We start from the raw sequence: 14,826 nt of genomic DNA on the forward strand, positions 1-14,826 counted from the left end.
CATTTACAATTGCGACCTGGCCAAGATAAAGCAAAGCAGTTCGACACATACAACAACACAGAGTTACACATGGAGTAAAACAAACATACAGTCAATAATACAGTAGAAAAATAAGTCTATATACAATGTGAGCAAATGAGGTGAGATAAGGGAGGTAAAGGCAAAAAAAAGGCCATGGTGGCGAAGTAAATACAATATAGCAAGTAAAACACTGGAATGGTAGATTTGCAGTGGAAGAATGTGCAAAGTAGAGATAGAAATAATGGGGTGCAAAGGAGCAAAATAAATAAATAAATACAGTAGGGGGAGAGGTAGTTGTTTGGGCTAAATTATAGATGGGCTATGTACAGGTGCAGTAATCTGTGAGCTGCTCTGACAGCTGGTGCTTAAAGCTAGTGAGGGAGATAAGTGTTTCCAGTTTCAGTTTCAGAGATTTTTGTAGTTCGCTCCAGTCATTGGCAGCAGAGAACTGGAAGGAGAGGCGGCCAAAGGAAGAATTGGTTTTGGGGGTGACCAGAGAGATATACCTGCTGGAGCGCGTGCTACAGGTGGGTGCTGCTATGGTGACCAGCGAGCTGAGATAAGGGGGGACTTTACCTAGCAGGGTCTTGTAGATGACCTGGAGCCAGTGGGTTTGGCGATGAGTATGAAGCGAGGGCCAGCCAACGAGAGCGTACAGGTCGCAGTGGTGGGTAATATATGGGGCTTTGGTGACAAAACGGATGGCACTGTGATAGACTGCATCCAATTTATTGAGTAGGGTATTGGAGGCTATTTTGTAAATGACATCGCCGAAGTCTAGGATCGGTAGGATGGTCAGTTTTACAAGGGTATGTTTGGCAGCATGAGTGAAGGATGCTTTGTTTGCGAAATAGGAAGCCAAGTCTAGATTTAACTTTGGATTGGAGATGTTTGATGTGAGTCTGGAAGGAGAGTTTACAGTCTAACCAGACACCTAGGTATTTGTAGTTGTCCACATATTCTAATGCTTACTTACAGGTTCCTTCTCCACAATGCAACAACAATAAGAAATAATACAAGATAAGAATACCAACATAAAGTAAATGCCTCAATAGAATATAAACATTTTAGCATAAGTATAATACAGAAAGGCACAATTTATAGTCAAAATCAAATCAAATTTTATTAGTTATATACACATGGTTAGCAGATGTTAATGCGAGTGTAGCGAAATGCTTGTGCATCTAGTTCAGACCATGCAGTAATATCTAACAAGTAATCTAACAATTTCACAACATCTACCTTATACACACAAGTGTAAAGGAATGAATTAGAATATGTACATATAAATATATGGATGAGCGATGGCCGAACGGCATAGGCAAGATGCAGTAGATGCTATCGAGTACAGTATATACATATGAGATGAGTAATGTAGGGTATGTAAACATTATATAAAGTGGCATTGTTTAAAGTGACTAGTGATACATTTATTACATCCAAATTTTGATTATTAAAGTAGCTAGAGATTTGAGTCAGTATGTTGGCAGCAGTCACTCAATGTTAATAGTGGCTGTTTAAAGGTCTGATGGCCTTGAGATAGAAGCTGTTTTTCAGACTCTCGGTCCCAGCGTTGATGCACCTGTACTGACCTCGCCTTCTGGATGATAGTGGGTTGAACAGGCAGTGGCTCGGGTGGTTGTTGTCCTTGATTATCTTTTTGGCCTTCCTGTGACATCGGGTGGTGTAGGTGTCTTGGGGGGCAGGTAGTTTGCCCCCGGTGATGCGTTGTGCAGACTTCACTACCCTCTGGAGAGCCTTGCGGTTGTGGGTGGAGCAGTTGCTGTACCAGCCGGTGATACAGCCCGACAGGATGCTCTCGATTGTGCATCTGTAAAAGTTTGTGAGTGTTTTTGATGACAAGCCAAATTTATTCAGCCTCCTGAGGTTGAAGAGGCGCTGCTGTGCCTTCTTCACCATGCTGTCTGTGTGGGTGGACCAATTCAGTTTGTCCTTGATGTGTACGCCGAGGAACTTAAAACTTTCCACCTTCTCCACTACTGTCCCGTCGATGTGGATAGGGGGGTGCTCCCTCTGCTGTTTCCTGAAGTCCACAATCATCTCCTTTGTTTTGTTGAGTGTGAGGTTGTTTTCCTGACACCACACTCCGAGGGCCCTCACCTCCTCCCTGTAGGCCATCCCTGTAGGCCACTACCACTGTAGTGTCGTCTGCAAACTTGATGATTGAGTTGGAGGCTTGCATGGCCACGCAGTCATGGGTGAACAGGGAGTACAGGAGAGGGCTGAGAACGCACCCTTGTGGGGCCCCAGTGTTGAGGATCAGCGGGGTGGAGATGTTGTTTCCTACCCTCACCACCTGGGGGCGGCCCGTCAGAAAATCCAGGACCCAGTTGCACAGGGCGGGGTCTAGACCCAGGGTCTCGAGCTTAATGACGAGTTTGGAGGGTACTATGGTGTTAAATGCTGAGCTGTAGTCGATGAACAGCATTCTCACATAGGTATTCCTCTTGTCCAGATGGGTTAGGGCAGTGTGCAGTGTGGTTGCGATTGCGTCGTCTGTGGACCTATTGGGGCGGTAAGCAAATTGGAGTGTGTCTAGGGTGTCAGGTAGGGTGGAGGTGATATGATCCTTGACTAGTCTCTCAAAGCACTTCATGATGACGGAAGTGAGTGCTACGGGGCGGTAGTCGTTTAGCTCAGTTACCTTAGCTTTCTTGGGAACAGGAACAATGGTGGCCCTCTTGAAGCATGTGGGAACAGCAGACTGGGATAGGGATTGATTGAATATGTCCGTAAACACACCAGCCAGCTGGTCTGCGCATGGTCTGAGGACACGGCTAGGGATGCCGTCTGGGCCGGCAGCCTTGCCAGGGTTAATCAAATCAAATCAAATGTATTTATATAGCCCTTCTTACATCAGCTGATATCTCAAAGTGCTGTACAGAAACCCAGCCTAAAACCCCAAACAGCAAGCAATGCAGGTGTAGAAGCACGTTAACACGTTTAAATGTTTAAATGTTCCAATATTTTAGTCCAATATTTACATGTGTTTTGGGGAAGGGAGGGGGCGAGGGGAGGCAAGTATATACATGTAGCAGTATAATAGGAGTCTGGTAGCAGCAGTTGTGATGTGGAGAATCAGAGCAGGTGGTCAGTCCAGTTCAAGTGTTCAGCAGTCTGATGGCTTGTCGATAGAAACTCTCTCTGAGCCTATTGGTATCAGACCTCATGCTCCGATATCGTCTGCCCGACGGTAAGGGAGAGAACTGGAGTGTGGCTGGGGTGTGTGGGGTCCTTGATGATGCTGCATGCCTTCCTCAGGCATCGTTTCATGTAGATCTCCTGGATGGGTGGAAGAACTGGGCCGTCTTCACCATCCGCTGGAGGGCCTTGCGGTCACGGATGGAGCAATTTCCGTACCAGGCCGTGATGTAACCGGTCAGGACACTCTCGATGGTGCAGCGGTAGTATTTGGAGAGGACTCGGGGTGGCATACCGAATTTCTTCAGCCACGTTAGGAAGTAAAGACGCTGTTGCGCCCTCTTGACACGAGTGGTGGTGTTGGTCCATGAGAAGATCTCAGTGATGTGGACGAAGAGGACTGTTAATGTGGGTTGGGGCATGTCCCCATCCTGTGATACCATCTGTTGGGTACATGGAGTACAAACATGGCCATAGTGAAGAAACAGAGAGGATGTCATCTACAGGACGGTATCGACAGGAGCATAGTAGGTGAACAAAGCCCTGTGTTCTACACGATGTGATTTAGCCATCATACAGTAGTCATCGCTGTCCTCCTCAGTGTCCTGTGTTCTACACGATGTGATTTAGCCATCATACAGTAGTCATCGCTGTCCTCCTCAGTGTCCTGTGTTCTACACGATGTGATTTAGCCATCATACAGTAGTCATCGCTGTCCTCCTCAGTGCCCTGTGTTCTACACGATGTGATTTAGCCATCATACAGTAGTCATCGCTGTCCTCCTCAGTGTCCTGTGTTCTACACGATGTGATTTAGCCATCATACAGTAGTCATCGCTGTCCTCCTCAGTGTCCTGTGTTCTACACGATGTGATTTAGCCATCATACAGTAGTCATCGCTGTCCTCCTCAGTGTCCTGTGTTCTACACGATGTGATTTAGCCATCATACAGTAGTCATCGCTGTCCTCCTCAGTGTCCTGTGTTCTACACGATGTGATTTAGCCATCATACAGTAGTCATCGCTGTCCTCCTCAGTGTCCTGTGTTCTACACGATGTGATTTAGCCATCATACAGTAGTCATCGCTGTCCTCCTCAGTGTCCTGTGTTCTACACGATGTGATTTAGCCATCATACAGTAGTCATCGCTGTCCTCCTCAGTGTCCTGTGTTCTACACGATGTGATTTAGCCATCATACAGTAGTCATCGCTGTCCTCCTCAGTGTCCTGTGTTCTACACGATGTGATTTAGCCATCATACAGTAGTCATCGCTGTCCTCCTCAGTGCCCTGTGTTCTACACGATGTGATTTAGCCATCACACAGTAGTCATCGCTGTCCTCCTCAGTGTCCTGTGTTCTACACGATGTGATTTAGCCATCACACAGTAGTCATCGCTGTCCTCCTCAGTGTCCTGTGTTCTACACGATGTGATTTAGCCATCATACAGTAGTCATCGCTGTCCTCCTCAGTGTCCTGTGTTCTACACGATGTGATTTAGCCATCATACAGTAGTCATCGCTGTCCTCCTCAGTGTCCTGTGTTCTACACGATGTGATTTAGCCATCATACAGTAGTCATCGCTGTCCTCCTCAGTGTCCTGTGTTCTACACGATGTGATTTAGCCATCATACAATAGTCATCGCTGTCCTCCTCAGTGTCCTGTGTTCTACACGATGTGATTTAGCCATCATACAGTAGTCATCGCTGTCCTCCTCAGTGTCCTGTGTTCTACACGATGTGATTTAGCCATCATACAGTAGTCATCGCTGTCCTCCTCAGTGTCCTGTGTTTTTAATTAGCGACTTCACAAGGAAACATGGTATGTAGAATTGTAGGCTTTGAGATGATTCCACAACAGATTCCCTCTGTCTTTCTTTCCTTACGTTCTTCTTGCCATACACAGTCCTTATAGAAATACAATTCAATCGCTGCGTTTTGAAGCCCTGTAATTAAGAGCCTCTTTGTATTTTGGAGAGAAACGTTTAACCTGAAAACCTGTCAGCAGCTTCTGGAACGCCTCTGTATTATAAGATTATTGTGTAAGCTATTTAAGACGTTTGAGCTGTCCTCCCCTCCTCCCTCCATTCCTCCACTCCACTCTCTCACATGAAGAAAATATTGATCAGCTGTGTTCCATTTAGTAAGCCACCACTTCTTGGAGTGTATTGTTTGATGAAGGGAGAGAAAGAGAAAGAACGAGAGAGAGAGAAATAAAGAGAGAAAGAGAAACACAGAAAGAGAGGGAAAACTGCCTAAGACAGCATACAGGCTACTCTCAGTGGGATGTTACTGTACTTACTGCAGTATAACCAGATTACCGTCTCAGCTCAGAGAAATAGATCCATTATGCAGTTTGAGTATTAGAGTGTTGAGTTAATTGATTTCTGTGCGGGCGGTTGCAGGGCAGGATGGCGGGCGGCGTGTATTAACGCTTTAATGGAATGTGAAGTTGAGCACATGGAGCTGGGAGTTCTAGCAGCCGACGGGTGGGACGTGGGAGAGAGGTCCTCTCTGGTGTTATCTGACAGAACAATCCTGGAATCACATTAGTGCTCTGGGTTCAGCTCCACCGTTACATCAGTTACATCAGACATCAGTGGGATCACTGCTAAACTGTGCCGGTGTCTCTCAAATCCTTAGTCATAACTCGACAGCACCCAAGTCCCTCTCCTGATAATGCCAGTATTAGTCTCTATCCTGTTGCTCTTAGCACAACGTTGTCAGAACGTTGGAAGGGCATTAGGATAAATGTAACAGGCCTTGATCGTGTTGGCTCAGCTCTGTGTTAAAAGATGTCACCTGCAAGAGGCTGATAGCCATGAAAGATTCCGTCGTTCTGCCCCTGAATAAGGCAGTTCCTAGGCCGTCATTGTAAATAAGAATTTGTTCTTAACTGACTTGTCTAGTTAAATAAAGGTTAAATATATTTTTTTTTAAGATATAGCACTTCAACTCAGTGATTTTTTTTTACTGATCTGTTCATTTATAATCAGTAGGTTTTGTTATCCTTCGGCTTCCAACCACACCTGCACACCATTTTTTTATACATTTTTGTACCTGTAGTGGTGTTTATCACTTGTTTTCTTTGGTGCAAATAAATTCAACTAAATTAAACTGAATATTCAACACAGACCTACCACAGACACTAAATGTTTAGCAGGTTTAACAATCATGTAGTCACTTATGAAGAAGATGACCAGCACTCGCAAATTAAGTTTATTTAGATGTATTTTTAAATCAGCAGTCACGTGTTTTGGCCAGCTAGTCAGTCTGTCAGACAGAAGCTGCTATCTCTACAGCCTTCGCTCGGCTGAGGGATATTTTAGCTACGCTACACATTCCATATCAATTCATTATCGCCTCATTTCACAGCCCATGAATCACTGCACTGGCGTGTCGGCGAGGGGGGGCATGTTGGGGGGGGGGGGGGGGGGGTGAGACCGTCGTTTCGGGCTGTTAGCATTCGTTTGAAAGGGTTCAGGTTTGATTAGCCATGTTTATTGGCCTGTGATGTTGTAAACGCCTCCCCTGTCATAGTGATCTAGCATGCTGTTCTGTCAATGTGTGTTTAGAAGCAGGTTAAATATGTCTGTCAGTGAGTGGATTATTTCCAGGCTGCACCCAGCTAATGTGGGACTTTCTCTCTGTGTATCTCTGTGCGTGGCTCTGTGTGTCTCTGTGTTTCTCTGGCTGTGTTTCTCCTTGTTTGTGTCTCTGTCCATGTTCCTGTCCATGTCTGTGTCTCCCTGTCCATGTCTGTGTCATCCTGTCCAAGTCTGTGTCTCCTTGTCCATGTCTGTCTCTCTGTCCATGTCTGTGTCTCCCTGTCTGTGTCTCCTTGTCCATGTCTGTCTCACTGTCCCTGTCCATGTCTCTGCATCCCTGTCCGTGTCTCTGTCTCCGTCCCTGTCTCTGTGTCCATGTCCCTGTCTCCGTCCCTGTCTCGGTGCATCACTGTCCGTGTCCCTGTCTCCATCCCTGTCTCTGTGTGTCCATGTACCCTGTCTCCGTCCTTTTCTCTATGTCCCCCTGTCCCTGTCTCCGTCCCTGTTTCTGTGCGTCCCTGTCTCCGTCCCTGTCTCCGTCCCTGTCTCCGTCCCTGTCTCCGTCCCTGTCTCTGTGTGTCCCTGTCTCCGTCCCTGTCTCCGTCCCTGTCTCTGTGTGTCCCTGTCTCCGTCCCTGTCTCCGTCCCTGTCTCTGTGCGTCCCTGTCTCCGTCCCTGTCTCCGTCCCTGTCTCCGTCCCTGTCTCTGTGCGTCCCTGTCTCCGTCCCTGTCTCCGTCCCTGTCTCCGTCCCTGTCTCTGTGTGTCCCTGTCTCCGTCCCTGTCTCCGTCCCTGTCTCTGTGCGTCCCTGTCTCCGTCCCTGTCTCCGTCCCTGTCTCCGTCCCTGTCTCCGTCCCTGTCTCTGTGCGCCCCTATTCGTGTCCCTCCAGCATTTGTGACTCTGCTGAACGGTGACCAGGCTCAGGATGCCATCCGCTCCCTCCACCAGAGCATCGTGCGTAGCCGGGACATCACGGTGCAGCTCCAGCCCACAGACAGTCTGCTCTGCCTCACCAACCTGCCCCACACCTTCACCGCCCAGCAGCTGGAGGAGCTGGTCCGTTCCTACGGAAACATCGAGCGCTGCTTTCTGGTCTACAGCGAGCTCACTGGACACTCCAAGGGCTACGGCTTCGTGGAATACATGAAGAAGGACTCAGCGTCGCGGGCGCGGTCGGAGCTGCTGGGGCGACCAGAGGGGGACCGTGCGGTTATGGTCCAATGGACAGATGTGAACCAGTTGACTGCGGGTCACCACCTCCACTCTAAGTGCCTCTGTGTGGACCGGCTGCCCCAGGAGTACGACTCAGAAGAGCTGACCCTCCTGTTCTCAGACAGATACAAGCCTGTCTTCTGCCAGGTGAGTCTGAGGTGGAGTACTTGGTGTGTGAGTGTGTGGGGTGGGGGGTTGTGTGTGTGTGTGTGTGTGTGTGTGGGGTGGGGGGTTGTGTGTGTGTGTGGTGTGGGGTGTTGTGTGTGTGTGCGTGCGTGTGCATGTGCGTGTTCCACCCCTCCTATCTTCCATCCCTCCACTTCCTCTCATCCACCCATCCTCCACCTCCCTGTAACCCTCCACTTGTCCCACACAGCTATCAATACACCTACATTATGAAATTACCATGATGCCTCCTAGCTGTTGCAGAACCAGCAGGCTATGCTATGACCTATGCTTCAGCATCGTGTGTGTGCTTGTGTGTGTGTGTGTGCTTGTGCGTTTGTGTGTGTGTGTGTGTGTGTTGTGAACAGATGATAAGCTATAGATCTTCTCCTACACACTGCCATACCCACAGTATCCGTCCTAATGGTTTCATATACATAACTCACAGATCCCATAATGCACAGATCCCATAACTCACAAGTCCCATACCCCACAGGGCCCATAACTCACAGATCCCATAATGCAAAGATCACATAACTCACAGTTCCCATACCTCACAGTTCCCATACCTCACAGATCCCATACCTCACAGGTCCCATACCTCACAGATCCCATACCTCACAGATCCCATAACTCACAGGTCCCATAACTCCCAGGTCCCATAACTCCCAGGTCCCATAACTCCCAGGTCCCATAACTTCCAGGTCCCATAACTCCCAGGTCCCATAACTCACATATCCCATAACTCACATATCCCATAACTCTCAGGTCCCATAACTCCCAGGTCCCATAACTCACATATCCCATAACTCACATATCCCATAACTCTCAGGTCCCATAACTCCCAGGTCCCATAACTCCCAGGTCCCATAACTCCCAGGTCCCATACCTCACAGGTCCCATAACTCCCAGGTCCCATAACTCCCAGGTCCCATACCTCACAGGTCCCATAACTCCCAGGTCCCATACCTCACAGGTCCCATACCTCCCAGGTCCCATACCTCACAGGTCCCATAACTCTCAGGTCCCATACCTCACAGGTCCCATACCTCACAGATCCCATACCTCACAGATCCCAAACCTCACAGATCCCATACCTCACAGGTCCCATACCTCCCAGATTCCATACCTCCCAGATTCCATACCTCCCAGGTCCCATACCGCACAGATCCCATACCTCACAGATCCTACACCTCACAGGTCCCATACCTCACAGGTCCCATACCTCCCAGATTCCATACCTCCCAGATTCCATACCTCCCAGGTCCCATACCGCACAGATCCCATACCTCACAGATCCTACACCTCACAGGTCCCATACCTCACAGGTCCCATACCTCCCAGATTCCATACCTCCCAGATTCCATACCTCCCAGATTCCATACCTCCCAGATCCCATAACTCACAGATCCCATACCTCACAGGTCCCATACCTCACAGGTCCCATACCTCACATATCCCATACCTCAGAGGTCCCTTGACCTTAGGCTCCTTTCCTATTCTAACTGTTACCACATACAGTCTTACTCACCTCTGTCTACCCTCTCTGTTCAACCCAATATAAAATACACATACAGTCTTACTCACCTTTCTGTCTACCCTCTCTGTTCAACCCAATATAAAATACACATACAGTCTTACTCACCTTTCTGTCTACCCTCTCTGTTCAACCCAATATAAAATACACATACAGTCTTACTCACCTTTCTGTCTACCCTCTCTGTTCAACCCAATATAAAATACACATACAGTCTTACTCACCTTTCTGTCTACCCTCTCTGTTCAACCCAATATAAAATACACATACAGTCTTACTCACCTTTCTGTCTACCCTCTCTGTTCAACCCAATATAAAATACACATACAGTCTTACTCACCTTTCTGTCTACCCTCTCTGTTCAACCCAATATAAAATACACATACAGTCTTACTCACCTTTCTGTCTACCCTCTCTGTTCAACCCAATATAAAATACACATACAGTCTTACTCACCTTTCTGTCTACCCTCTCTGTTCAACCCAATATAAAATACACATACAGTCTTACTCACCTTTCTGTCTACCCTCTCTGTTCAACCCAATATAAAATACACATACAGTCTTACTCACCTTTCTGTCTACCCTCTCTGTTCAACCCAATATAAAATACACATACAGACTTACTCACCTTTCTGTCTACCCTCTCTGTTCAACCCAATATAAAATACACATGCAGAAGGCCCTTAAACCCTCCACCCTAAGCCCTCCACCCCCACCCTCACCATCATCCCTCTGCAGTGCACTAAGGGCTCTCCTCCACCCTAAACCCTCCACCCTCACCATCATCCCTCTGCAGTGCACTAAGGGCTCTCCTCCACCCTAAACCCTCCACCCCCACCACCATCCCTCTGCAGTGCACTAAGGGCTCTCCTCCACCCTAAACCCTCCACCCCCACCATCATCCCTCTGCAGTGCACTAAGGGCTCTCCTCCACCCTAAACCCTCCACCCTCACCATCATCCCTCTGCAGTGCACTAAGGGCTCTCCTCCACCCTAAACCCTCCACCCCCACCATCATCCCTCTGCAGTGCACTAAGGGCTCTCCTCCACCCTAAACCCTCCACCCTCACCATCATCCCTCTGCAGTGCACTAAGGGCTCTCCTCCACCCTAAACCCTCCACCCCCACCATCATCCCTCTGCAGTGCACTAAGGGCTCTCCTCCACCCTAAACCCTCCACCCTCACCATCATCCCTCTGCAGTGCACTAAGGGCTCTCCTCCACCCTAAACCCTCCACCCTCACCATCATCCCTCTGCAATGCACTAAGGCTCGTCCTCCACCCTAAAACCCTCCACCCCCACCATCATCCCTCTGCAGTGCACTAAGGGCTCTCCTCCACCCTAAACCCTCCACCCTCACCAATCATCCCTCTGCAGTGCACTAAGGGCTCTACTCACCCTAAACCTCCACCCCTCACCATCATCCCTCGCAGTGCACTAAGGGCTCTACTCCTCCACCCTAAACCCTCCACCCTCATCATCCCTCTGCAGTGCACTAAGGGCTCTCCTCCCACCCTAAAACCCTCCACCCCCACCACCATCCCTCTGCAGTGCACTAAGGGCAGCTCCCTCCACCCTAACCCTCCCACCCCACCATCATCCCTCTGCAGTGCACTAAGGGCTCTCCTCCACCCTAAAACCCTCCACCTCACCATCCATCCCTCTGCAGTGCACTAAGGGCTCTCCTCCACCCTAAACCCTCCACCCCCACCATCATCCCTCTGCGGCACTAAGGGCTCTCCCCACCCTAAACCCTCCACCCTCACCATCCATCCCTCTGCAGTGCACTAAGGGCTCTCGCTCCACCCTAAACCCTGCACCCCACCATCATCCCTCTGCAGTGGCACTAAGGGCTCTCCTCCACCCTAAACCCTCCACCCTCCACCATCATCCCTCTGCAGTGCACTAAGGGCTCTCCTCCACCCTAAACCTCCACCCTCACCATCATCCCTCTGCAATGCACTAAGGCTCTCCTCCACCCTAAACCCTCCACCCCCACCATCATACCTCTGCAGTGCACTAAGGGCTCTACTCCACCCTAAACCCTCCACCCTCACCATCATCCTCTGCAGTGCACTAAGGCTCTCCTCCACCCTAACCTCCACCCCACCACCATCCCTCTGCAGTGCACTAAGGGCCTCCTCCACCCTAAACCCTCCACCCACCCCATCATCCCTCTGCGTGCACTAAGGGCTCTCCTCCACCCTAAACCTCCACCCCATCCCTTGCAGTGCACTAAGGGCTTCTCCTCCATAAACCCTCCACCCACCACCATCCCTATGCAGTGCACTAAGGTTCTCCCTCCACCCTAAACCCCCCACCCCACCTCACCACCATCCCTCTGCAGTGCACTAAGGGCTCTCCTCTCCCTAACCCTCCACCCCACCACCCTCCCTTGCAGTGCACTAAGGGCTCTCCTCCACCCTAAACCTCACCCCCACCACCATCCCTCTGCAGTGCACTAAGGGCTTCCTCCACCCTAAACCCTCCACCCCCACCACCATCCTTGCAGTGCACTAAGGGCTCTCCTCCTCCCTAAACCCTCCACCCCCCCACCATCCCTCTGCAGTGCACTAAGGGCTCTCCTCCACCCTAAACCCTCCACCCCCACCACCAACCTCTGCACATGCACTAAGGGCTCTCCTCCACCCTAAACCCTCCACCCCCACCACATCCCTCTGCAGTGCACTAAGGGCTCTCCTCCACCCTAAACCCTCCACCCTCACCACCATCCCCTGCAGTGCACTAAGGGCTCTCCTACCCTAAACCCTCCACCCTCACCACCATCCCTCGCAATGCACTAAAGGCTCTCCTCCACCCTAAACCCTCCACCCCACCACCATCCCTCTGCAGTGCACTAAGGGCTCTCCTCCACCCTAAACCCTCCACCCCCACCCCATCCCTCTGCAATGCACTAAGGGCTCTCCTCCACCTAAACCCTCCACCCTCACCACCATCCCTCTGCAATGCACTAAAGGCTCTCCTCCACCTAAACCCTCCACCCCACCACCATCCCTCTGCAGTGCACTAAGGGCTCTCCTCCACCCTAAACCCTCCACCCTCACCACCACCCCTCTGCAATGCACTAAGGGCTCTCCTCCACCCTAAACCCTCCACCCCCACCACCATCCCTCTGCAGTGCACTAAGGGCTCTCCTCCACCCTAAACCCCTCACCCCCACCACCATCCCTCTGCAGTGCACTAAGGGCTCTCCTCCACCCTAAACCCTATGATCACCACTAGTCTGCTGCCTCTAGAGCCTTTATTATTGCATTTTTTAAAATTATTATTTTCAACAAGATCAGCTTTCATGAGGTGTTTGCATCATTGCTTGTTTTGTACCCTTTTTTGCTTTAAAAATAATAATTAGGCTATCTTTATCATTTTTAAACTAGATTAATATCATACATTCTAAGTTAGATCACATTTACATTATATACAGTACCAGTCAAAAGATTGAACACCTACTCATTCCAGGGTTTTTCTTTATTTTACATTGTAGAATAATAGTGAAGACATTAACACTATGAAATAACACATATGGAATCATGTAGCAACCAAAAAAGTGTTAAACCAATCAAAATTTATTTTATATTTGAGATTATTCAGAGTTGCCACCCTTTGCCTTGATGACAGCTTTGCACACTATTGGCATACCGTACTGTATATATATCAAAAGGTAAGAACTTCCCATTGTTCATCCCTCCTCGTTTCGTTTCGATGGTTCTTCTCCATTTCAGTTCCATTCTAATTTGTTTAAAAACGTTCTATCCTCCGGCAGCAGTGCTTGAGAGTGACTCCTCTAGTACTGTAGTGCTAAATGAATTAAAGTCTCCATCCTTACAGTGACTGTCAAAGCCTCGCTCGGTGTGCGTCGGGTCACCCTCTCACAAATAAAGGGCTACTGAGTGGCGCAGCGGTCTAAGGGACTGCATCTCAGTGCTAGAGGCGTCACTACAGACACCCTGGTTCGAATCCAGGCTGTATCACAACTGATTTGGAGTCCTATAAGGTTGTGCACAATTGGCCCAGCGTCGTCCGGGTTTGGCCGGTGTAGGCCGTCATTGTAAATCAGAATTTGTTCTTCACTGGCTTGCCTAGTTAAATAAAAAAATAAAAAATAAGCAGGAGGCAATCTAAGAATGCCAGGCCCATTAGAAAGCTATGTGTTATTAGCAGGTAAATGACAGTAGAGAGAAGTCTCTCTTTCGCTCTGTGTGTGCCCCCCCCTTTCTCTTTTTCTGTGGCTAGAGACCGGACAGAGCTCTGGGGAAAAACGGTATACTACATGAGTCATCAGTGATAAAGCAGGGTACCTGTAAGAGGAGAGGAGTGGAGTTACATTTGGTGGAGTTAGGAGGGGTTAGGAGGAGTTATGAGGGGTTAGGAGGGGTTAGGAGGGGTTAGGAGGAGTTAGGAGGAGTTAGGAGGAGTTAGGAGGGGTTAGGAGGAGTTAGGAGGAGTTAGGAGGGGGTAGGAGGGGTTAGGAGGAGTTAGGAGGGGTTAGGAGGGGTTAGGAGGAGTTAGGAGGAGTTAGGAGGGGTTAGGAGGAGTTAGGAGGGGTTAGGAGGAGTTAGGAGGAGTTAGGAAGGGGTAGGAGGGGTTAGGAGGAGTTAGGAGAGGGCAGGAGGGGTTAGGAGGGGTTAGGAGGGGTTAGGAGGAGTTAGGAGGGGTTAGGAGGAGAGGTTAGGAGGGGTTAGGAGAGGTTAGGAGGGGTTAGGAGGGGTTAGGAGGGGTTAGGAGGGGTTAGGAGGAGTTAGGAGGGGTTAGGAGAGGTTAGGGGGAGTTAGGAGGGTTAAGAGAGGTTAGGATAAGTTAGGAGGGGTTAGGAGAGGTTAGGAGGAGTTAGGAGGGGTTAGGAGGAGTTAGGAGGGGTTAGGGTGTGTGTATGTGTGTGTTCATCAAGCTGACATAAACCCAATGCCCTTGTTGTCGGTCTGTGTGACAGCAGTAGACTTCCAGGGCCCTATAGAGGAGAGACTTTGAAGACCACAGAGTGACCGTTCCGTGACCGGGGACATGGTTGCCCTGTCACAGCTGTCAGTGAGAGGAGAGGAGATGCCACACCTGCCTGATTGACAGGCTGGGACAGAGGAGATTAGGAGGAGAACTGTGTCAGAGTAGCAGTCTGTGAGAGAACAGGGTGTCAATGAGAGTGTGTGGCTGAGAGTGTGTGGGTGAC

The 14,826-nt window shown here is 49.5% G+C and overlaps 1 protein-coding gene across 1 annotated transcript in view; it reads left to right on the forward strand.

Annotated features, from left to right (window-relative positions):
• LOC120043545 (ribonucleoprotein PTB-binding 2-like) overlaps window positions 1-14,826 on the forward strand; it is a gene marked incomplete at its 5' end in the record, with an annotated part of 66,504 nt that overhangs the window by 18,739 nt on the left and 32,939 nt on the right. Inside the window, one exon of the mRNA XM_038988103.1 lies at window positions 7,617-8,086. Coding sequence (XP_038844031.1) covers window positions 7,617-8,086 — 470 coding nt within the window. The remainder of the gene's footprint in view (window positions 1-7,616; window positions 8,087-14,826) is intronic.

Source organism: Salvelinus namaycush, unplaced genomic scaffold (assembly GCF_016432855.1).
Source record: "Salvelinus namaycush isolate Seneca unplaced genomic scaffold, SaNama_1.0 Scaffold950, whole genome shotgun sequence".
In the NCBI taxonomy this organism is placed as follows: Eukaryota; Metazoa; Chordata; class Actinopteri; order Salmoniformes; family Salmonidae; genus Salvelinus; species Salvelinus namaycush.